This window comes from Odocoileus virginianus, chromosome 33 (genome assembly GCF_023699985.2).
Source record: "Odocoileus virginianus isolate 20LAN1187 ecotype Illinois chromosome 33, Ovbor_1.2, whole genome shotgun sequence".
Classification (NCBI taxonomy): domain Eukaryota; kingdom Metazoa; phylum Chordata; class Mammalia; order Artiodactyla; family Cervidae; genus Odocoileus; species Odocoileus virginianus.
Window position 1 is genome coordinate 16,783,403 of NC_069706.1, and position 21,754 is coordinate 16,805,156.

Sequence of the window (21,754 nt, forward strand, 5' to 3'; positions counted from 1 at the left end):
TAAAATCGGTAAGAGAGACTCTTATTCTCTGGAACTTAAAGTCTTTCACCAGAGGTGTCTTCCAGTGTAACTTGGCGGAGCGGTTGGGATCTGGAAATAGGAATAACACACTAAGAACTCAGCTTTGCATAGTCAATGTCAGAAACCCATTTGTTAGCAATGTACCAAAGCTAAGTTAGCTTGCCTTTTCCTAAAGGGCTGAATAACTCCCAAGAAAAGCAGCAACCACTGTGTGTTAGCTACAATACTCTGCTCCTGGGAAGGCTGTCTGCCCCTCTTCTATAATCGCGCACCCGAACAAATGTTTCCTTACCCAGAACCCACATCACTTTCTAAGTCCAGGGTGTTTTTATGTACATTGGCCTTGACTGGACACAGAGGGCTTAAGAATGACTGGTGGGGCTAAATTTATTAAAACCCACAGGTCAAATGCTTGAAATTCAGGCTTTTCTTGGTACCCAGTGACAAACAGGCCCACGGATGGCTGGTGCTCTTCATGAATGCAACCCGCGAGCCTATTGCTTTGAGCCCCTCCCATCCCAGTGCAAATGATGCCTCTCATACCAGTCAAAGGCCAGGAAAACCCAAGTTTCCTCTAGAGATCAAAGACCATCTCTGACTCACATTGAAAATAAAAAGTTATGGAATTGGCACATGATATAGAGAATGGAAATCCAGTTTACACGTGTAAACTGGTTCATGTGTTGTTTGTAAAAGAAGCATGTAGCTATGTTTGAAAATTAAATGTGGGAATGAGAGTGCAATTTTGGATCGCTAGAGAAACAAAATGATGTAATTCCACGGAGGCAAAATGTAAATGATGACAATTCTGCTGAAGGTCTGTTTGGCATCAGATAGTATCTATTTTTGTGTTTGTGGGAGAGAAATGATAATCATTTCAATTTCTTAAATCTTTTAAGGAGTGGGGAGGGCGGGGGAACCCAGTACCCAGCTGGGGCATGGGGCAGGAGGCTCATCTAGGTTGGATGCCAGCAAAATCTGCCAGGGTTTTGTAACTCGGGGCTTTTCCTAAAAGTCACTTCCCAAGGAGAATGTGGGTGGGGGCACCTCCTGTACGATGAAAAGAAGAGAATTCACTGGGTACGAGAGCCCCAAGAAACAGGGACTCGTTCAAATGATCTACAGATGGTCAGCTAACTACAGGGAGATGTCTCATGCATGGAGAAAGGGGGCGAGAGGAAGGAAGAGAAACGGAAACACTGCATGCATCCTAGCTGCAAGAGGTGTCGACGTGAGCTGCTCTCTTTGCAGCCCCGTGAGCAGCCTCCACAGAGTGGTGTGTCCCTGTCGAAGCTGCCCCCCAGTGCTGACCACTCCAAGGCTTCCTGCCAGAACATCACCTCTTGATACTTACAGTCCCCCCGTTGAGCACAACAGCCATCTCAGTTGGCTGATACACGTTGCTTCTGAACGGAGCGCTGGGTCTGTTTCCCAAGCTGCCATTGCGAAATCCTGCAGTTCGGAGAGCTGAGGAAGGGAAAGGCAACACCACAAAAAAAAAAAAAAAAAGGACACAGTTTTGAATTTTGTTTTCTTCCCCTGCATCAACACCATGCTCCAGGCACACGCCCCCCCCCCCCTCCCCGCTCCTCCCCTTTGTCACAAGCCAGATTCAAAACAAGAGTCACAAAGGCGCTTTGTTCTCGGGTTCTCTTGGAGCCTGACCCATCTCAGTGGGGTTGGGGAGTCTGCAGAATCCAGGGCGCAGGCAGCTCTTGGGGAGGGCACCCAGGGTGGAGCCCCCCCTGCACCCCCAGAGGGCCATGGGTGACAAAGGCAGCGCCTGCATCTCTCACAAGGTCTCTTCTGACAAAAGACTTGCTCACTGCTGAGTGCCATCCATGTCAAGTTCAACGCCATACTGTGCAACACAGTTTCTGGACACACACAGAGGTGGGCAAGCCTGAGGTGCTGGACCACAGGTACATGGTAGAGGTTGGACATCTTCCTGGGAAAGTGACGCGGGAGAGGACGGAGGGGCCCCAGGCGTGTGGCTGGGGTCATTTCTGGACAGGAAAAAAGGGAGATCTGAAGCAAAGGCAGCAAAATCGGTCTGCTCTTTTTACCTCTGAAAGGTAAATGATGTTTCTTATTTGCAGTGCATTTTTACACATCTAAATTTCCTCTTTTGGTGAAGAAAAATCAAATGACACAAAAAGACTTGGATGAACCATGAATGTGTTCAGTGGGCTATAAAATCTCACATTATATGATTCCAACTATAATATTCTGCAAAAGGGTAAACTGTAGAGGCAGTGAGAAGATTAGTGATTGGCAGGGGTTTGGGGGGTGTACAGGGCATTTTTAGGGCATTGGAATTACTCTGGGTGATATTGTAACAGTGGAGACATGACCTCATGGATTTGTCCAAGCCCACAGAACTGTACAGAGTGACCTCTAGAAAGCAAATTATGGACTTGAGTTAACAATAATGTATCAATATTGATTCATCCATTGCGACAAATGTAACACCAATGCAAGTTGTTAATAACAGGGAAAACCAGGGGGGATGGGCAGGTGGGAACTCCATGTAGTTCCTGTTAAAATTTTTCTGTACCTAAAACTGCTCTAAAAATAGTCTATTAAAAGATAACAGAGAAAGAAGCAGCACTATAAAAAAATCAAAACAAAAGTCTGTCTCAATTGTGAGCTGTCGCCTTCATTATCTTCCTTCTCACTGAAGACACTTATCTCACTTTGCTAAGAAAACCCTCAATTAAAGTCCTCCCTGAAGAGAGTCATTTTTTTTTTTTTTTTCTGACTAAAAAGCAGTAAGAGGACTTGGGATTTTTACCAATTAAATTACTTGGGGAAGGGACCAAAATCACCTTGATAGTACAGTTAACCTTCACAGAGTGCCAACCAAGAGCCAGGGCTGGTTATAAAAAATGCTTTATATGTATTATCTCATTTCATTTTCATAGCATAGTAGGTTCTTTTATTATTTCCATTTTACATGGGGCACAGAGTGATTAGGACACTTGCCTGAGGTCACACAGCTGGTAAGAACCAGCATTTGAATCCAAGTAGACAGACTCGGTTTCCTTGACCATCACACTATTTGGGGTCCAAATATGATGTTTTTAACGACTACACTTGGTTACTTAGGAGCAATTTGAATTAAGTGACATTTGGGGCAGATCAGCCCAGACTGAACCAAGAAGATACAGGCAGAGTGCAGAACGCATGTTCTAAAAGACTTGTGAAAACCTCTTTGCTTTAGCACCTTCCAGCCTTCAGTAGCTCCCACGCGCATACTGACAAGGAGCTGCCCTTCCCGGGGAGCTGAGAAGAGGCGACAGGGACCAGGGGACAGACGATCCCCGGACCCTCACTCTCACCAGTCCCAATTCCGAGCAGAGACCTCCTCGAAGAGAGGGAAAACCCAACTGCACGCTTTCCTCATAAAGCAGAGGCTGGCCAGCTGCAGTGGGGGAATGCGGCTCTAACATTCTCTTCAAAGAAACAAAGGCTCAACCGGATCAGTGGGTGCCCTGGCCCAGCGACCCCTCTGGGTAGCGGTTATTTGGAGTGGCTCTCCTCTGGTAAACATCCCTCCCATATTCTGGGTCCCTGATTACTGGCTACAACAGACAGCATCCTCCCCAGGCCTTGAGGTGGGCATGTGACTTAGGCCTGGCCAATCAGGTCCAGTCAGAGCTAACGCTGGGATTTTATACTCAAGCATCCTGGGAAACGTTCCTTTTCTCTAGTAGGACTCTGTGTGAGTCCAGAGCTGCTGTGATTCTAACAGAGCCAAGAGATGGAGAGAGACTGAATCTTGGCATCACTTGAACCTCCTGATCTATCCATTTCTGAAGCCTGATCCCCAATACATTAGTTTTGTTGTTTTTTGTTTACTTAAATTGCTTCAGATGAGTTTTTTTTTTTTATTAACTTGCATCTTCAAGGATCCCAACTGACAGCCCACTCTGACCCAGAGGTGAGCCCTCTGAAAGGCAAGCAGGGCTCACCCGCATGGAGGTCCCAAGAGGAATCTAAGAGCCTAGGCTAAATGCCAGCCCTCTCCTGTAGACACTACAAGTGAGGCAAGACTGGGTCCTGACCCCAAAGCTGACATAGGGCCTCCCACTGGGCAGTGAAGGGGCACAGAGTTTAAATCGCCCTTGGCCTGACGAGATCCGAAAGCCCAAATCCCCTCACGGAGGAAAGAACACTTTTCCTTCCTGCTCCTTTGGAAGGTGAACATTTCATGCGCCTTGTTAGCGCTTTCCAAAATGTGATCTGAAGTGCTATATCCTTTAGAGTATTTTCATCTTCTGTCACATACCTCATGCCCTGTTGATGCTTATTAAGAAACAGCAGGCTGCTGAAGTCCTACATACCTGGGGTCCCACTGGGGGAAGCAAGCAAGGCAGCAGGGGCTGAGCCGCAGGCCAGCCTGGGGCATACCCCTCCCGTCTCTTGACCCCAGGGCTGGACTCTCAAGGGTAGACAGCCCGAAAGCCTGGCTGGTTACAATGCAGGAGAAACAGCGCCCGCTGTGGCTCCCGGGTAAGGTCCTGTGTAGGGCCTGGTTCCCTAAAATACAGCTGGCTGAGGTCAGACCAAAGATGACAATAGCTGTTCTCACAATGGCCAGGAAGGGTGCCCAGGCATTCCCCAGCCAGCAAAGTAGGATTTCTAGAACAAAGGCAATCCTAGCCAGGATGACTATTCATTCTCTCTCTGTGAGCCTTCCGAGGGAATTGACCTTGCCTGGTGCCCACGTGAGTTTTGGTGGACACACATTTGGGAGAATGCAAAAAACAGGGCTATTAAAAAAAAGTCTGACAATATCCAAGGTTGGTGAAGAAGTAGGGATGGGGGCTCTCAAACAATTATTCAGGGAAGACTAAATCAGCCCACCTTTCTGTGGGGTGGCATCTGGCAGTATGTATCAGGATTGAAAGGTGCAGATTCTGATGCATGTCTAGGAATTTTTTTGCAAGGAGGTAATTGATCAAGGACACAAAGATGAATGGATAAGAATGGTCTCTGCAGCATAACTTGCATGGAAAGCCAGAAACAAGCAAAGTATTCACCACCTAAGATCAGAAATAGCTCAGTTACTAAATCATTTGCCTACAGTGCAGGAGACCCGGGTTCAATTGCTGGGTTGGGAAGATCCCCTGGAGGAGGAAATGGCAACCCACTCCAGTATGCTTGCCTGGAGAATCCCAGAGACAGAGGAGCCTGACAGGCTACAGCCCACGGGACTGCAAGAGTTGGACATGACTTAGCAACTAAACCACCACCAAGAACAGGAAAACAAATTGTGGTGCCTCCTGGAAAGCTCTGTCTCGTGAAAAGGACAGCTCCGCAGTTGTTGACCTGGAAAGGCCTCCCTCCACGATCCACTGTCAATTTAAGCAAGCGCGTTGCAGACAGCCTCTTAGACAACCAGTGCTTTCAACCTGGTTACATCTTAGAAGCACTTGGAGGGCCTAAAATACTTGAGCCCAAATAGACTTACTCAATCAGATTGAGGAGGCAGGCGCTGCTAATTTGTTTAAAGCTGCCCAAGAGACTCTAATGTGCAGACAAGTTAAGAGCTGCTCTGCTGGATTGGTGTGTGTGGGTGTGGGTGTGTGTGTGCGCGCGCGCGCAAGGTGGGGGTACTGTGTCTGGCTAGACAGGCGCAAACAGTCAGCAATAGTTGCCTTTGGGCAATGGGATTCTGAGCAATTTTTATTATTTTCACTTGCTGAACTCCTGATTATTGTTGATCTTCTGTCATCAGAAAGGAATAAAAAGGTTATTTTTGCTTTGGAAAAGAAAGAGGGGAATGAGGGACAATGTCCTTGGCTCTGGAACCCAGAGTATGAAACAGGTGGGTGTGTGGGCACCTCTGAAGCCCCATTACCCTCTGTGCCAGTCCAGGCACTGCTGGTTCTGACGTGGGTCCCAAATCGCTTTGATCTCTGGATCTTACATGGGTATGACATAGTGACTGCATTTTCACAAGAAAGGATGCAGGGCATTCAGAAAATCAACCTCCCCTCTCTCTGCTCCCCTGTGAGCCTGAACAAGTTGCTGGACATTCCTAGACTCAGTTTCCTGCTCTGTAAAATGGGACTGATAATCCCTGTCTTCTCAAGGCACAGAGTTGCTCTGGCACACCTGTGAGATGAGGGACGCTGAAGAGAAGTTCTGTGGCAGAGTGGTCAGAGTGGGCTCTGGAGCCAGGCTGCCTGGGTTCAAACCCTGGCTCTGCCTCTTAGGCAAATTGTTCAGCCCCTCCATGCCTCAGTTTCTTGTCTGCTCAATGGACCTCACTGAGTTATTGCAGGCATTAAATGAGATTAGTTGTTAAAATGCTCAGAATGGTACCTGTCCATCATAAGTACCCAGTAAAGGTTAGCCATCCTTCACTTTTGATGCCCCTAATACTTGTAGGTAGTTCTAGCACCCCACTCATTCTTGCACTGCAGGTGAACTAGACCATCAGGTTCAACAGCACTGATTCTTAACCTTCTAGGGATCACAAATGGCTTTGAGAATTTGACTAGACTAATTGGGCTAGACTAATTGACTAGACTAATTTGACTAGACTGGGCAATTAGCAATAGACTAATTGCCCAGTGAATGTATAAAGCTCTACATCCATTTCAGGAGTTCCTGTTACCACTAAAGTCCAAGGGGAAGTTTGTGAGTGTCAGATAAACAGGATCCTACTCCAGGAGAGGCCAGGGAAGAGGTGGCTCCACCAGGACCCCAAGAACTGGTCAGGTGCCCGGCCTCTGCTTATCATATGCCCTGAGGGACCCTCTGGGCTCCCCGTAATGACCCCCATCTCCTGGCCACCTTGGGAGTCAGCCCCACCAGAGCTGTGGCTCATCCCTGTCAAATCTCTCGACAAACATAGGCTTGCTGGCCTGGGGCTTCCAGTAAGAAGGAAACTGCTCTGATAAAGGCCACCCCAGGACTGTGATTCTACCCATGGTGGGGGGAGGGGGAGTGAGGGGGGGTGGGTTTGTCATTCTCCTGGGGGTCTGACCAGGAGCAGGGTGCAGAGGCAGCTGGGCCCCTCCTGGTGGGAGGAGGCCTGCGGGTGGCCTTGGAGGACCTGGGGGCTTGATGTGTTTCCCCTGGCCTGTGGGGGTGGGCGGCTGTGCTGAACCCAAAAAGGCTGACTCTGCAGAACAGACCACCACCCAGGCACCTGGGTGAGCGTCACAGAAAAGGGGACTCAATCATTCGGCAGGGGCCACCTCCTATGTCACTGGGTAAGACCCAATCTCTTAGAGCCTCTACTTACTCCTCTGTGAGATGGGGATAACAACAGACCCTACCTCGTCAGCTGGAGGGATGGACTAATGAGATAATGCAGGTTAAGGAGTTAGGGTCTGGCATGTAGTTAGTGTTCAAAAAATGATGACTATACTAGGTTATTATTACTACTGCTGCTGCTACTGCTACTATTATTATTATAGCGCCTGAGGGATAGGTAACTTTCTCTTTAGGTAACTGAGAAAAGGCACTTTTAATTAATGTCAAGTACTGGGAACCCAGTCGACTTGCTTTAAGCAACAACTGTAAGAGGCACTTCTCCAGCATCTCTAGCAGGGGTACCTGGGGCCTGGGCCGTTTCTTCTTGGCTCACCTGGGGGATCCCACCGCAGTAGTGGCACACAACCTGGGTTTCACACAAACCTGCCGAATCTCTGCTTTTCTGTTGGCAGAGCTAGTAGAACTTGGTTAGCCCATTTATGGGAGCCCTGGGGGACATTCATGGCAGCGGGAGATAGGAGTTGATGGGCAGATGCCACAGCCTCCTGTCCTCCAAGGATCAATTCTGAGGCTCGTTCTACACGTGTCCCTGGCAGGAATGAGCCCCAGCTGCCCAAGGTGGTAACCAGCTCTTGACGCTCTTGTTCTGGCGTTTCTGCCTTCCCAGTCTCATTCTCCCTGGCAGGGGCGACCTTCTAAGTAAACTACCTGCAGCAAGTCTCAGGCTCTGCTTTCAGGGGAACCCAACCACGTACACATTCAACAAGCCAGGGGCCGTGGGGGCCCCTCGATACCTCAGGACTCACAGCAGCTTTATGGGGCACACAAGTCTACATCTGGGAAGGGGCAGGATCCCAACCCGGACTCTGATTCCAGGGCCCAAGTTCATCCACTCCTGGAGACAGAGCTAGAGGCAAGAACATGAGCATTGCCTCTCAACATCCCCTGCATCCAGCTAGCACACGGGCTGCAAATTCAAACACTTCCAGGAAGCAGGCAGTTGATGTTGATATGCTATAGTGGCTGGGACAGGGAGCCACGGGGAGTGTGAAAAGTGAAAGTCACTCAGTCATGTCCGATTCTTTGCAACCCCATGTACTATACAGTCCATGGAATTCTCCAGGCCAGAATACTGGAGTGGGTAGCTGTGCTCTCAGGTCTCCTGCATTGCGGGCAGCTTCTTTACCAGCTGAGCCTCCAGGGAAGCCCAAGCGGAGTGTAGTGAAGAGAAAATGCATGCCCACCTAAAAGGCCACCACCACCTGGGAGAGTAAGAGACGGCCTTCCAGCCAGCTGCAGACAATGGTGCCAGGTGGGAACGGCAGCCCAGTATTGCCAGATCCAACTTTTCAAAAAAGGCCAGGAACCTGACTTTTTACATTAAATTAGTTGAGAGTGCTAATTAAGTCTCTTCCCAGGTGGCTCAGTGGTAAAGAATCTGCCTGCCAACGTAGGAGACACAGGAGACGCGGGTTTGATCCCTGGCTCGGGAAGATGCCCTGGAGAAGGAAATACCCACTCCAGTATTCTTGCCTGCAGAATCCCATGGACAGAGGAACTTGGAGGGCTACAGTCCATGAGGTTGCGAAGAGTCAGATACAACTGAACACGCATGCAGGCATGCACGCTAAATAAATTGATAATGCTGAATCTCTGGGGGCCAGTTTCAGCACAGGGCTCAATGTTTGTGGGCTCTGATCTGCCAGGACTACCCCCAGGACCTCTGATCCCCAGTGGAGGAAAAGGAGCTCTTTTGGGTAGAATAGCCTAACTCAGCGGGACAGTGCCCCCTTTACCTGCATTGTGTTCATCCATTGAGAAGGCTTTGTTCTCCATGTAGGTCCGTGGCAGCTGCACATCCTCCTCAAACGCCGTCTCCCGCATCCTTGACTGTGACGTGTCGAAGTAGTTGGGCGTGTTTTCCTGCGGGGCCGGCAGAATGGTGCAGTGGATCTCCGGGATGGCGTGGAAGATGACAAAGACCCAGCCACTGGCCACCAGCGTGATGGCCAAGGTGGGGTCGCCCCAGGCATCTCCCTGTCGTAGCTCGGCATTGCCAAAGAGGTACATGGTCATCCAAGCCACCCAGATGAGCACGGACAGGAAGGCCGTGACCAGGATGCAGACTCCGTTCTGCTTCCACTTCTTGAACTTGCCACACAGCGAGAAAAAGGCCAGCCCCAGGGTGGCCACCAGCAGTACCATGTCGTAGATGAGGGCCATCGCGAAGTCCATGGGCTCATAGGCACAGGCTGGCTTCGCGTCTCGGAGCACGGTCAGCACCAGCCACTCGATGGCGATGATGACCTGCACCAGCATCAGGCACAGGGCCATGCCCAGCAGCTGCCAGCCTGAGGGGCTCTTGCCGTGGCGCACCAGCCTTCTCACTCGCCACGCCTGGCTCAGCAGGCAGGAGAAGCAGAGTGCAAAGAGGACGCCCCAGAGGAACCGGCGCACCGAGCAGATGGTCTCATCCTCCCGGATGATAAAGGCGAAGGTCAGCCCAAAGAGGCCCAGGGTCCCCAGGAGGAAGAGGAAGTGGAGGCCCACGGGGTCCTTTTTCTCCTTGTCCTTGATGAACGGCAGCCGCACCAGCAGGATGAGCATCAGGAGCAGCGTGATCAGGGCGCCCGCCCCGGCCACCGCCTCCACCACGATGCCCCAGATGGTGTCCAGGTCGCACAGGGACACGTACTGAGGGAGAAGGTCCAGCCCGCAGCCCCGGGACGTGCTGGCGTTCTCAGAGGCCCCGGAGGCAATCACGAAGAGCAGGAGGAAGGCGAGCGCCTGGCGGGTTCTCATCTTTCTCTCTGATGCCGCCACGAAGGTTCCAGAAAAGTTGGGGAGAGAAGACCAATTCATGATGAGACTTCCACTCTCCTGACTTCTTTAAGGAGAACCTACGTCCCTTCAAACCCACCACCAGCCCCTTTCTCCAGGCAGCACAGTCTGGCACCGGGAGTGGGTGAGGATTTTGGTCCCCATTTGCCCCCTTGGCTGGACTTGGTGAACAACCATGAACCGTCAGCGCTAGCGGCTGGAGGAGAGGCTCCCTTTCTCTGAATACCCTGTCCTAGTCTTTTAGTGTGAGGCCGTGTCTGACCTCTTTAAAAATAAGGGAGTAAAATGAGACTCGAAGAGATGCTCATGGGCTGAGCACTCGCTGGGAGAAGGACAGGCCTTGTGGTTTCGGTCCTTCAGTGCTAACAGCTGACACTCCGCGATGACTCAGCCTCGGCCAGGCACCCGACACGGCGAGTCCTCACGCCGGTGACAACAGTCTTGAGGAGGCTGGGACACTTGCCCAAGGTCACACACTCAGCTCCTAGAAGCACTCCCTCTTAGAAGCTTCCCCGCATTTCAAACACAGTGTCAACTGTCTTCCTGGGTTCCACCCTTTCGCTCTCCCCTCACACATCCTACCCTTCTTGCAAAGATGTCCCAAGAATCCATCCTCTTGCTGCAGGGAGCCCCCCCTCTCCTGGAGAGGCCTGCAGGACGCCCCAGAGACGGGCTTATTAACCCGAATCTCCTCTTTCCTCCCTGCTTCCTGCGCTTAGACCCCTCCCACCCCCGCTTTCATGGAAAACTGCTCCTCCGCACCCTGGTCTCAGCTCTCCTGTCATCCACTCAGACCTTGGCCAAGGTCACACCCCCTCCCCTCCCCAGCATGTCTTGTCTATTTCCTAGGTCTAATCGCATCTGTCATCCTTTCGCCTGCTTACTTTGTTTCTCCGGTCCCTTCCTCCTCTCCTCCCTTCCTGTCGTTCTTCGCCACCAGCTGCAGGAGGACAGGGACACTGTCTTGTTCATCAGCACAAACCAGGGTTTCTCAGTCCCGGGATCACAGACACTCTGGGCCTGAGCCTCCCTTGTTTGGGGGTCTGTGCATTGCAGGAGGTGGGGCAGCACCCCTGGCCTCCACCACCTAGGTAACTGAAGCACACCCTCTCTCCTAGCAGTGACAACCCCAACATTTTTTAGACACTGCCAATGTTCCCTGGGGGATGGGAAATCACGGAATGAGCACCACTGGTGAAGAACCAGCACCAAGTAGATGCTTCTTAAATACTTCAGGAATGAGACTTCTCAACAGGGCTCTCCTCTACCCACTGCCACCAGGTCCTTACTTTTGCAGGGAACCTGGCCTTGGGAGAGCCCTGCCTGCCCAGCTCTGCTGTGCTGCGCTTCTGGGCATCTTAAGGCAGACTTAGCTCCGCCCACTGTGAGGCTGTAACCAGCCACCTCCCAGGCAGTTCAGCACATCCCTGGGGCTTTCTTAAGTAAATGCAGTATCGACCACTTCTCTCTCTCTCAGCTACTTGATGGGATATAGTGAGCAGCTCTGATCCTGCCTTGGCCGCAGGATAAATTATTGATGCCACAGAATGAGGAGGAGCCTGGTGCTACAGGGTGATCCTTCCTTTGCCCAGAGATGAGAGAAGGCAGGAACAGAGGGTATCTGACAAGAGATGCTCCTGAAACAAGCACCCAGACAGTGGTAATCAGGCCCCTGGTCCCACCACTCTTCATGCCGTGTCAGTCAGAAAAGTGCCACCTCAGCTATTTATGCCTTGTCTACACACCCCCTGTAAGTTACTTACTTAACTGACTCACCATGGTCTCTTGAAATTGACTCAGAAGAAAGCTCAACACATTGGAATACCTGTTGATGGAACTCATGTTGCATCCCCATTGCCATATCCCAATGTATCACCTTTGGAAAAAAATGCTGTCCTAGTCAGAGCTGTTTTATCACAAGAGCACACTTGGAATCAAAATTTAAGAACCAACAAGCCCAGAAAAAAAAATTTTTAAACTGGATATGCTGGAACAAAATGCCATTGGCCCCTGACACATTGTAGTGGATTTCCTCTAGACCTCTCATCAACGGCAAATGTGATTAAGAGACTTCTCAGCAAGTGACAACAGAACACACCCCAGGCAGCCTTTCTAGTTCATACAGCAGCCAACAATCCCCAGGGCAGCTGGGAGGAGACAGGGAAGAAGGTGCTTCTGGAGTCTTGACCATCAGCCCTCTCCTGAACTCTCCCCACACACCTCCAGGCCAGTGGTTCTCAACCAGGGTGACTGTGATCCCAGGGAACACTGGGCCACGTCTAGGGACAGTTCTGCTTGTCACAACTGGGGAGGGAAGTGCAACTGGCAGCCTCTAGTGGGTAAGAGTCCAGGGAAGACGCTAAGCATCTCGTGCTGGAGAAGACTCTTGAGAGTCCCTTGGACAGCAAGGAGATCAAACCAGTCAATCCTAAAGGAAATCAACCCTGAATATTCATTGGAAGGACTGATGCTGAAGCCGAAGCTCCAATACTTTGGCCATCTGATTCGAAGAGCTGACTCATTGGAAAAGACCCTGATGCTGGGAAAGACTGAAGGCAGGAGGAGAAGGGGATGACAGAGAATGAGATGGTTGGGTAGCATCATTGACTCGATGGACATGAGTCTGAGCAAACTCCGGGAGTTGGTGAAGGACAGGGAAGCCTGGTGTGCTGCAGTCCATGCGGTCACAAAGAGCTGGACACGACTGAGTGACTGAACAACATGCCTGAGATGGCCCTCAACACTTGAGTGATCTGGCCCCACATGTCAGCAGTGCTGAGGATGAGAAAGCCTGGTTTATATTGAGAACAAACTTGATGAGGAAGAAGCCAGGAGAGACCAGCCAGGCCTCTCAGCCTCATGCCTGCACCCCAGGTCGTTTCCTTGCAGGATCTAGACTTTTTTTTAGCTGCCCTCACTCACTCTCTTGGAGGAATCTCCTCTCTTCAGACCTGCCTACAAGTTGGAACTTGGTCCTGCCGGTTCACCCCTCGGTTCTGCTGGCTCATCTCTCTTCCTGACTGACCTTCCAACAACAACAGGAAAACCAATGTGAAGAAAATAGAAAGATGGCAACCAAGCTTCTGAAATTGTGTGGGTTCTTCTGGCTGTGGTCCCCGTCTCTAGCTCCCACTCCTTTCCGACATGGGAAATAGATGCACTCTTGCTTTCTGCTTTCATTGCTGAGGGTGGAACCCTTTCCTTTCTCCAGTTCTGAAAAGAGCTCCTGATTTTCCTCTGGAGAGCCCCCTTCAGCCCCAGCTGTGAGGCCCAGACCCAGCCTGGCCAATTGAAGCATTTATCCCACCCTTTGGCCGCACGATTGGCCAATCGGAGCATTTATCCCACCCTTTGGCCGCACTGATTGGCTAATCGAAGCATTTAGCCTACCCTTTGTCCGCACTGATTGGCCAAACGAAGCATTTATCCCACCCTTTGGCCGCACTGATTGGCTCAGGGACAGGCACTTGGCCTCAACCAGACCCACGAGAATCAGTCTTAGGATTTTTGCTAGAATTAACAGGAAAGAGGTTTTCTTCTGTTACTAGGGTTAATAAGCAGAAAGGAAGGCAAAAGGAGAAGAGGGCGGCAGAGGATGAGATGGTGGATGGCATCACCAAGAAAATAGACATGAACTTCAGCAAACTCTAGGAGACAGTGAGGGAGAGGGAGGCCTGGCGTGCTGCAGTCCATGGGGTCCCAAAGAATCGGACACAACCTAGCAACTGAACAACAACAACAAGCTAAAAGGATAGAAACCTGGAGCTGGAGAGGGCATATTTACCATCACAGGCAAGAACCTGCCTGAGAGGAAAGTGGGCCCACAGGAAATCATCACATGATGATCAGGAGTCCCAATACACTGCAAGGCTGGATTCAGTTATGCCTGAAGCCAGATACCCTGGTCTTTGCACCTCTAGCAGCCAATTAAGTTCTCTTTTTTGGATTAAGCCATTTTGAGATGGGTTTATGTAACCTGTTAACAAAGAAGTTCTATGATGTATCCCACATGATGTGGCCCTCTTCTTCCAGGAAGTCCTCGTTAATCAACATCTAGGCACCAGGGGCTTTGGAAGCATTCAGTTGTCCCAAGTAGGTCGTTATCACTGAGAGGGATGCCCATGAGGTGACAGTCATTGTTCTGCAGAACTCTGTCCGCGATGATCAGAAGGAGGGCTATACCACCTCACAGAATGAAGCTGAGTCCAGCTCATCTAGGCTTTCTGGGGGATTCAGAATTGCCCTGTGGAGTTCTCTTACTGCCGCAGTGAACACAACGATGACTGTTAACTCTCACAGGCTTTACAATGCTCTAGGCCGTCTGCTATGCACTTCACATATATAACACCTAATCATCTGGACAGTGACACCAGGAGGCAAGTGGTATCACTATCTGCATTTTACAGGAAATAAAACAGGCCAGTTGGCTTGTCCAAGCTAGGACAAGCTATACAGCTAGAAAGTCCTGGAATCAGGAGACAAACGTACTATTGTTACTGGGCTCTTCCGACAAACCAGGGCTCTGGAAATGTCACCGGGTGAGCCCTTCGCTAGCCAGTCTATCTAAATTAGGTTCCTTTTGCCCCTTTATGCTCTATACCAATACTCCTGATCTTTATGTTTGTAGCTCTATACCAATACTCCTGATCTTTATCTTTGTAGCATGTACCACAATTTTCAATTGTTTTTATTTTATTACTCTTTTGGTCTGCCTCCCCCATACCCAGGCTCCTTTTTGTTCTGCATCAATTCCCCAGCACCTGGCACACGGGCAGTGCTCACAGCCCAGTTGCTGAATGAATGAACTGATTAAATATGGTCTCCAACCCTCATGTCATAGGGCTGGAAGATGCTCTCATGGTCATCTTATAGAGGAGGGGACTGGGGCTTAAGTCAAAGTTTGATCCTCAGGCTGGCAACAGCAGCAGCATTGCTGGGAGCTTGTAAGAAATGCAGACTCTCCAGAGTGGGCCTGGCCACCTGTGTTTCCACAGCCCTCCAATAAGCTCCAGGTGTGCTCAGATGCTTGCGTGCACTGAGGTTTGAGAAGCACGAACATATACAGCTGCAGAGCCAGAACTGTGGCCCTACACCTTCTGCTTCATTACCGCTGCCCCAGACCCTACGCAGGCTCCATCGCACCGACTGTCAGGTAAGCCCCATCTAGCCCCATCCTCCACCTGAGGCCTCCCCCTGCCAAGAAGGGAGCTCTCCAGGATCCCCAAACTGCACAAAACCTGATTAGAGGTTTGGAGTCAGCCCCAGGGCAAGGCTGACTGGGGCGGGATGAATATATGGCAACAAAATCCATGGGATGTAGGCATGCAGCTCCTCAAAAGGGGTAATGAATAAAGTGACGAATGTGCAAGACTCGGCTCACATACTAATTACTTTGCTGCCGGCCAGGCTCCCAGAAATGTGACTCATTCAGATGCTCTTAAATACACTGCGTTGCACACGCACGCGCACACACGCTCTCTCTCCCCACAGAGGGGCCAGAAGCTGCCGGCAGGTGGTGGAGCAGCACGCACCATTTCTCACAAGCTGGGGCCTGCAGAGGCTGGAAAGAATGCAGACAAGATTCCTTGTGTGAGGACAGGGCTGCTGCCTGCCTGCAGGCCACAAGCAGGGCTGGTTCTCCCAGCCTTGATCCTCACCAAGCAGCATGAACTTTGGGTTTCCGATTCCGCCTCTGGCATTTGCTAGAACCTTGTGACCTGGGGCAGCAGACTTAACCTTACTTGCCTCGGTTTCTTCCTCTACAAAATGGGAGTGATAACACCCATCTTGCGGGGTTCTTGTAAGGATTAAAATAATAAGTAGGGTTTAGGACTATAGTTAACATGGGGTAAGCACTATATAAAGTGTCTGTTAAATAAATAACAGACTGGCAAATGCCCTGAGGTTATGAACTCTTCTGACTTTCCTTTTCCAGGAGGGGCAGTTGCCATGGAGATGGGACTCAAATAGGCTTACCCAAGTGTTGGTTCACCACTGGTTTCCTGCCTCCACCATCACACACCGAGAAAAGTCCCTGAGGGGGTGTGAAGGGGAGAAGCCTTTGGGGTGGTCTACCTTCAGTCCAGTTCAGTCGCTCAGTCATGTCCGACTCTTTGTGACACCATGGACTGCAGCACGCCAGGCCTCTCTGTCCATCACCAACTCCCGGAGCCTACTCAAACGCATGTGGTCTACCTTGGAAACTCTCAAACTCTCCTGATTTCCCGCAGCAGGTGCTCTAAATGGCGGCTTGACTGCAAAGGTGGTTTTCCAGAGGGGAACCAGTGCTGGAGGACCCGAGGCCAGTCTGCATGCCCTAAAACCGGGTGCCCCTGCTGAGGAGTCAGAAGCAGACACCCAGAAACCAGACACCAGCCCTTCTGGGAACCAGCGTCCTCACCTTCCCACCCACCCAGACAACAGGAGATACAAGATGTACAAAACTGCTCTGGAACTTGCCATTCTGACCTGCTTCCCCTTGGCTACTGCCAGGAGAGGCACCTTTAACCCACTTTCTCTAAAGAAGTGGGGAGGAGGCACTGGAGCATGGACGGGAAAGAAAACCCAAGCGGGTCTGGAGGGCCTTCCCTAGCCCTGGGCATGTCTAAAATACCATTGAATACCTGGCACAGGATTTACACTCCCATCCGTGTCCTCAAGGGTGGAAGACCTCAACTGGAGGAAGTCAGACAGAACTGAGTGACATAGGGCATTACTTAAGCTCTCTGACCTCCAGTCTTTTCCTCTGTTAAACAAAGATAGTAATAATGCCGCTTTCTCAAAGCTGACGTGAAACGTACTTAGAAAGTACTCAGCCCGGTGCCTGGCAGACAGGGAGCGCTGGGTCCTGATTTGTTACAAAAACAATGACAATTCTCAGTGTCCTGTTGGGAATAGGAAGTGGTATTTCGACTTGGCCAGTCTTCCTGGAAGTGACGGGATGAGCTGGGACTAGAACCCGCCGCTCAGGACTCCTGACCTCAAGGCCGCTGCACCCCGGTTGGATTCCCCCATGTTCGGAGGGCCAGGATGAGGCTGCGGAGCCTATCTCCCCACGCACCCCAGCACCACACCCTGTCCCTGCCCACTCCCCTTGGAGCTGCTGGTGCATTTCCTGCTCCTAAAGGGTTAAACTGTTACAAGGTTTCCTGACACTAAAACTCTTTCCCAGACCTGCAGTCTTACCCTTTGATATCTTTTCCAAGTTATACCGTCTCATAATCTTTAGTTCCCAGCACCATCCAGACCACCAGACTATCTGGGGGCCCTTGAATTTAATAACCCTCACACGTTAGTAAACAGGGTTGTCAGAACACAGGCTCCGTGATCCATGAATATGCAAAGCAGCTCCAATCCTGTAAATAAAAGCAATCATTTAAATGCAAATTGCATCCTTGGCTGCCCGTTCCAGGGTGGATGGTTCCTCTCAGGCTGTAATTCCGAGAAGAAAATGTGACTAACTCAGAAGCCCCAGGAAGCTCTTGCGTGGAAGTGCTTATGGAGCCGTGGGCGCTGGGTGGGGGCTGCTTAGGGTGGACAGAAACTGGGAGAAGTGGGTTCTAAAACCTGACCCATCCCTGGTGTAGGCTTATTCAAAGCAGTCCCCACAGGTCCGCTTCGGAGGCTAACGGCGCCTCGCCATCCCCAGAGTCAGAATGAAAGGGGAGCTGCTTTCCCTCTCCTTGTGGAGGTCAGGGGAGCTCTTAAAAATCAGATCTCGTGGCTTTCCACGCCAAACCCTCCCTGCAAGGATTCATTTAGGAGAATAAAACCTAAGTTCCTTTCCATGGCCTCCCAAATCATGGTTTGGCTGGTCCCTGCCATCTCCTTTCAGACCCCCACTCTCAACATCTGCCTACGAGCTCCAGCCACAATGGCCTTTGTTCAGTTTCTCTAAGCTCATTCCCACCTCCCAGCCTTTGCACTCACAGTGCCCTCTGCCTGGTTCAGTCTTTCCCCAACATCTGTCAGTGGCGGGGGAGGCGGGGGGCGGCCCTATCTTGCAAAGCTCCACTAAAATGTCACTGCGCAGAACTCTTGTCACTTTATTTTACATCATCCTGCTTTATTTTCCTGGCAGCACTTATCCCAATTGGAAGTTCTATCCACTTACTATTTATTTACTTATTTAGTGTTCGCCCAACTCCCCAGTGCTCTGAGAGCAGGGGCTTATCTGCCAGTTGTGTAGCTGGCACATTTACTGAAATAACACATTAACCAATCAAGATTTTAAGCTTCTCTCTCTATCAAGACTGCTTGTCTCGCTGCCTGTGCCCTAAATGGCGACTCCTTCCCACTTCCATTTTTCCTTTCCCAACTCAGTTGACCACTTTTCAGACAGAGCAGGAACAGATAGGAAACAGTTCACTCCACAGTCCAGACACAAAACTGGCCGGGTGGAGGGCTCCCAACCAACAGACACCGATTTGCATTCTATTTACATCCTATTTGCATGCAGTTTAACTCAAAGTCTTGAGTCCTCCAGAAAGCCTCCATCCCTGGGGAAACTTATGAATCAAGGTTCCTCGGCAGAAGTTCCAAAGCTTTTGTGCCAAGCCCCTCCCCCACTTTTCGCCTCTTTGCGAGGACCCCCAGTTCCTCCTGGGCTCTGCTCAGGTCCCCCCCACCCCCCATACTGGCGCAGTTGGGCAGCCAATGTGGCGCGTGGCCCGGGGCCCCAGGCGGGGACGCTGCTGCCCGCCACACTCCAGGGGCCTTTGTCCGCGCTCCAAGGAGCCGCCCCCTTAGCGAACTGGGGACAAGTTGCGTTGGGGGGTGAGCGGGGGGCGATTGGCTAGGCCTGGGAGTGACTTAGCCGGGGAATGAACCCATGGGGCTGCGCTGGAGCCGTCCTCGGTGGCAACGGTACCCGCTCCCTGGCTAGTTAACCAGCCCTCCGGCCGAGGCGGGTGCGGGCGGTAGGGGTACCGGGATGCTTCGGACTGAAAGCCTGTGTCCTCCAAAGGGTGGGGACGCAGCACAGGGCTGATCATCGCCTCTAGTCTGGCCGGAACTGAACCCCCGCCATTGTATGCAGCCGCCCCTCACTTGTACCCCAGCTCCAGGTCCCAGCTCTGCCTCTTTGCCCCCGCAGTGTCCCCTCCTTGTCGGTAGCGCGTAGCCGCGGCCGGCTGAGAGCTTGACCCCCAGTCCCTACGGCAGGTGCGGCAGCTCACCTCCAAAGCTCGCCCCTTGTGCCCCCGGCTCCGCCTGCCCTGTCTGTGGTCAGGCCCCGCGCCTGCCACGCAGCCCCCAGACCTGCCCGCGGCTGCCCTCACGCGAGTCACTCGGGCACGCCTCAAGTCCCTTACAGTTCCAGCGGCCCTTTGCCTGATCTGCGATCGCCTCCAGACCCTCCTCTGAGACTTTGATCTCCGCCTGGTCCGGGAACACCGCCCCCGCCTCATAAAGGTCCCAGCCTTCTCCTCCACCCCCTGCCCCGCGCTCTGCGGGCTCCTTCTCCCGCCAAACTGTGGTCCTCCAGCCCGGAAACCCCAACTCCCCCAGCAGACTAACCCCTTGGGGAAGAGGGGGGACTCAGAAAAGCCCAAGAAGCAGACCCCATCCCAACGCTCCCAAGTCCACCGCGGGAAAAGTTTCTGGGGTCGCCGCAGCGCCCTCCACCCCGCCGGCGCGGCTGGTACTCACCGACCCCCGCGGCCCCGCAGCGCCGACGCTCCCGCTGGCCCTCGGCCCGAGTCACATCTCTGCAGCGCTGCCGTGGCCCCAGCCCAGCAATCCCGCCCGCCCGTCCGTCCGTCCGGCCTCACTGCATCGCACTCGCGAGCCGCAGCCGCGCGAGGCGCCCCCTGGCCCGGCCCGCGCTGCTGCAGCCGCCGCGGCCCCGCCCCCTGAGGTCCCGCCCCCAGGGCTTTCGAACCCCGCCCCCGTCCCGGCAAGGGCTGATTGTTCCAAGCGGAACCCGGCGCACGCTCCTGGCTCCCCGTTTGCAGCGCCCGAGACGAGCCCCCTCCAGTGTCCGCATTTAGAGAATACCACCCTCACATCCACAGCGCGTCCAAAAGCACTCTGGACGCTCTGGACACTTTCCTCCGTTGATCCACTTGCAGAAACACACACATAGGGGGGCTTTCTAAACCGTGGGTTCCTAAACAGCTGCTGTTCTTTCGCCCAGTCGTGGCCGACTCTTTGCGACCCCCCTGGACTGCAGCACGCCAGGCCTCCCTCCTCCCTGTCCTCACCATTTCCTTGAGTTTGCCCAAGTTCATGTCCGTTGCCTCGGTGTTGCCATCCAGCCATCTCATCCTCTGACGCCCTCTTCTCCTTTTGCCTTCCGTCTTCTCCAGCATCAGGGACTTTTCCAATGAGTCCGCTGTTCGCATCAGGTGACCAAACTACTGGAGCTTCAGCTTCAGCATCAGTCTTTCTAGTGAGTACTCAGGGTTGATTTCCCTTAAGATTGACTGGTTTGATCTCCTGGCTGTCCAAGGGACTTTCAGAAGTCTTCTCCAGAACCACCTTTTGAAGGCGTCAATTCTTTGGCGTTCTGCTTTCTTTCCGGTCCAGCCCTCACAACAGTACCCGACCACTAGGAAGACCATAGCCTTGACTATACGACCTTTGTCGGCAGAGTAGTGTTTCTTCTTTTCAACATACGATCTAAATTTGTCGTAGCTTTCCTGCCAAGAAGTAATCATCTTCTGATTTCATGGCTGCAGTCACCATCTACAGTGATTTTAGAGATCAAGAAGAAGAAATCTGTCACTACTTCCACCTTTTCCCCTTCTATTTGCCATGAAGTAATGGGGCCCAATGCCATGATCTTAGTTTTTTGTAATATTTAGTTTTAAGCTGGCTTTTTCACTCTCCCCTTTCACCCTCATCAAGAGGCTTTTTAGTTCCTCTTCGCTTTCTGCCATTAGAGTGGTATCATTCACATATCTGAGGTTGTTGATGTTTCTCCCATCTATCTTGATTCCAGCTTGTGTCTTATCCAAGCATTCTTATCCAAGAAATCCACAGCGTTTCTCATGATGTGCCTGGTGTATAGGTCAAACAAACAGGGTGACAGCAGACAGCCTTGTTGGACTCTTTTCTCAATCTTGAATTCTAAACAGTTACTTCCCCACAATATACCCATGCCAGATCCAGGGTGCAGAGAGGATTCTGCTGAGACTGTTCCAGAATCAGTAACACCCCAATTTCAGCCAGGCAGCCCTTCCCACGGACACACTCCAATCCTGCCACCTCCCGCCACGTGTCCCTTTATGTACCCTGAGCCTCACATCCATGTTCTTGGCCACCCCAAACATACTCACACATCCACCACAAGCATATTCACAAGTCCACTCACCACCCCCCGACATGGGTCCACACGCAGAATCCCACTACCGCTGCTGCCCTCATCACCCACATACATACGCACGTTTCCACGATTGCCCTGGGCACACACTCGGAGGCCTGGGGGCCTCCGATCTGGCGCTCAGCCGACACCCAGAGCTCAGGCTGCTCACCCACCCACACTGCAAGTGTGAGGCGCTCCTTAAGGGAAGGGTCTGGGCCACCTCGTACCTCAACAGAGTGTGGCTCCTGGTCCACCTGGGCTGTCTGAGGTCAGCATTGCCTCAACCCTGCCTGGGGCCTGCCCTCCAGCTTCAGGCCGGCTTTTCCCAGTCGCCTCTCCGCAATCCGCCCCTCC

The 21,754-nt window shown here is 52.0% G+C and overlaps 1 protein-coding gene across 1 annotated transcript; it reads right to left on the reverse strand.

The window, feature by feature from the left end:
• Nucleotides 1–19,896, reverse strand: GPRC5B (G protein-coupled receptor class C group 5 member B). Its single transcript, XM_020895480.2, has 4 exons — nt 19,744–19,896; nt 9,051–10,064; nt 1,376–1,488; nt 1–90 (listed from the first exon to the last, which is right to left on the reverse strand). The coding sequence occupies exons 2-4, from the start codon at nt 10,054–10,056 to the stop codon at nt 46–48; spliced, it is 1,164 nt and encodes a 387-aa protein (XP_020751139.2). The 5' UTR covers nt 10,057–10,064; nt 19,744–19,896; the 3' UTR covers nt 1–45.
• Nucleotides 19,897–21,754: the final 1,858 nt, after the last annotated feature.

Coding starts and splice junctions, on each gene's coding strand:
- GPRC5B (XM_020895480.2), bottom strand. CDS start 10,056: ATGAGAACCCGCCAGGCGCTCGCCTTCCTCCTGCTCTTCGTGATTGCC. Junction 1,489..9,050: donor AATGGATGAACACAATGCAG/GTAAAGGGGGCA, acceptor TCCCTTCCTCAG/CTCTCCGAACTGCAGGATTT. Junction 91..1,375: donor TTGTGCTCAACGGGGGGACT/GTAAGTATCAAG, acceptor TCCTATTTCCAG/ATCCCAACCGCTCCGCCAAG.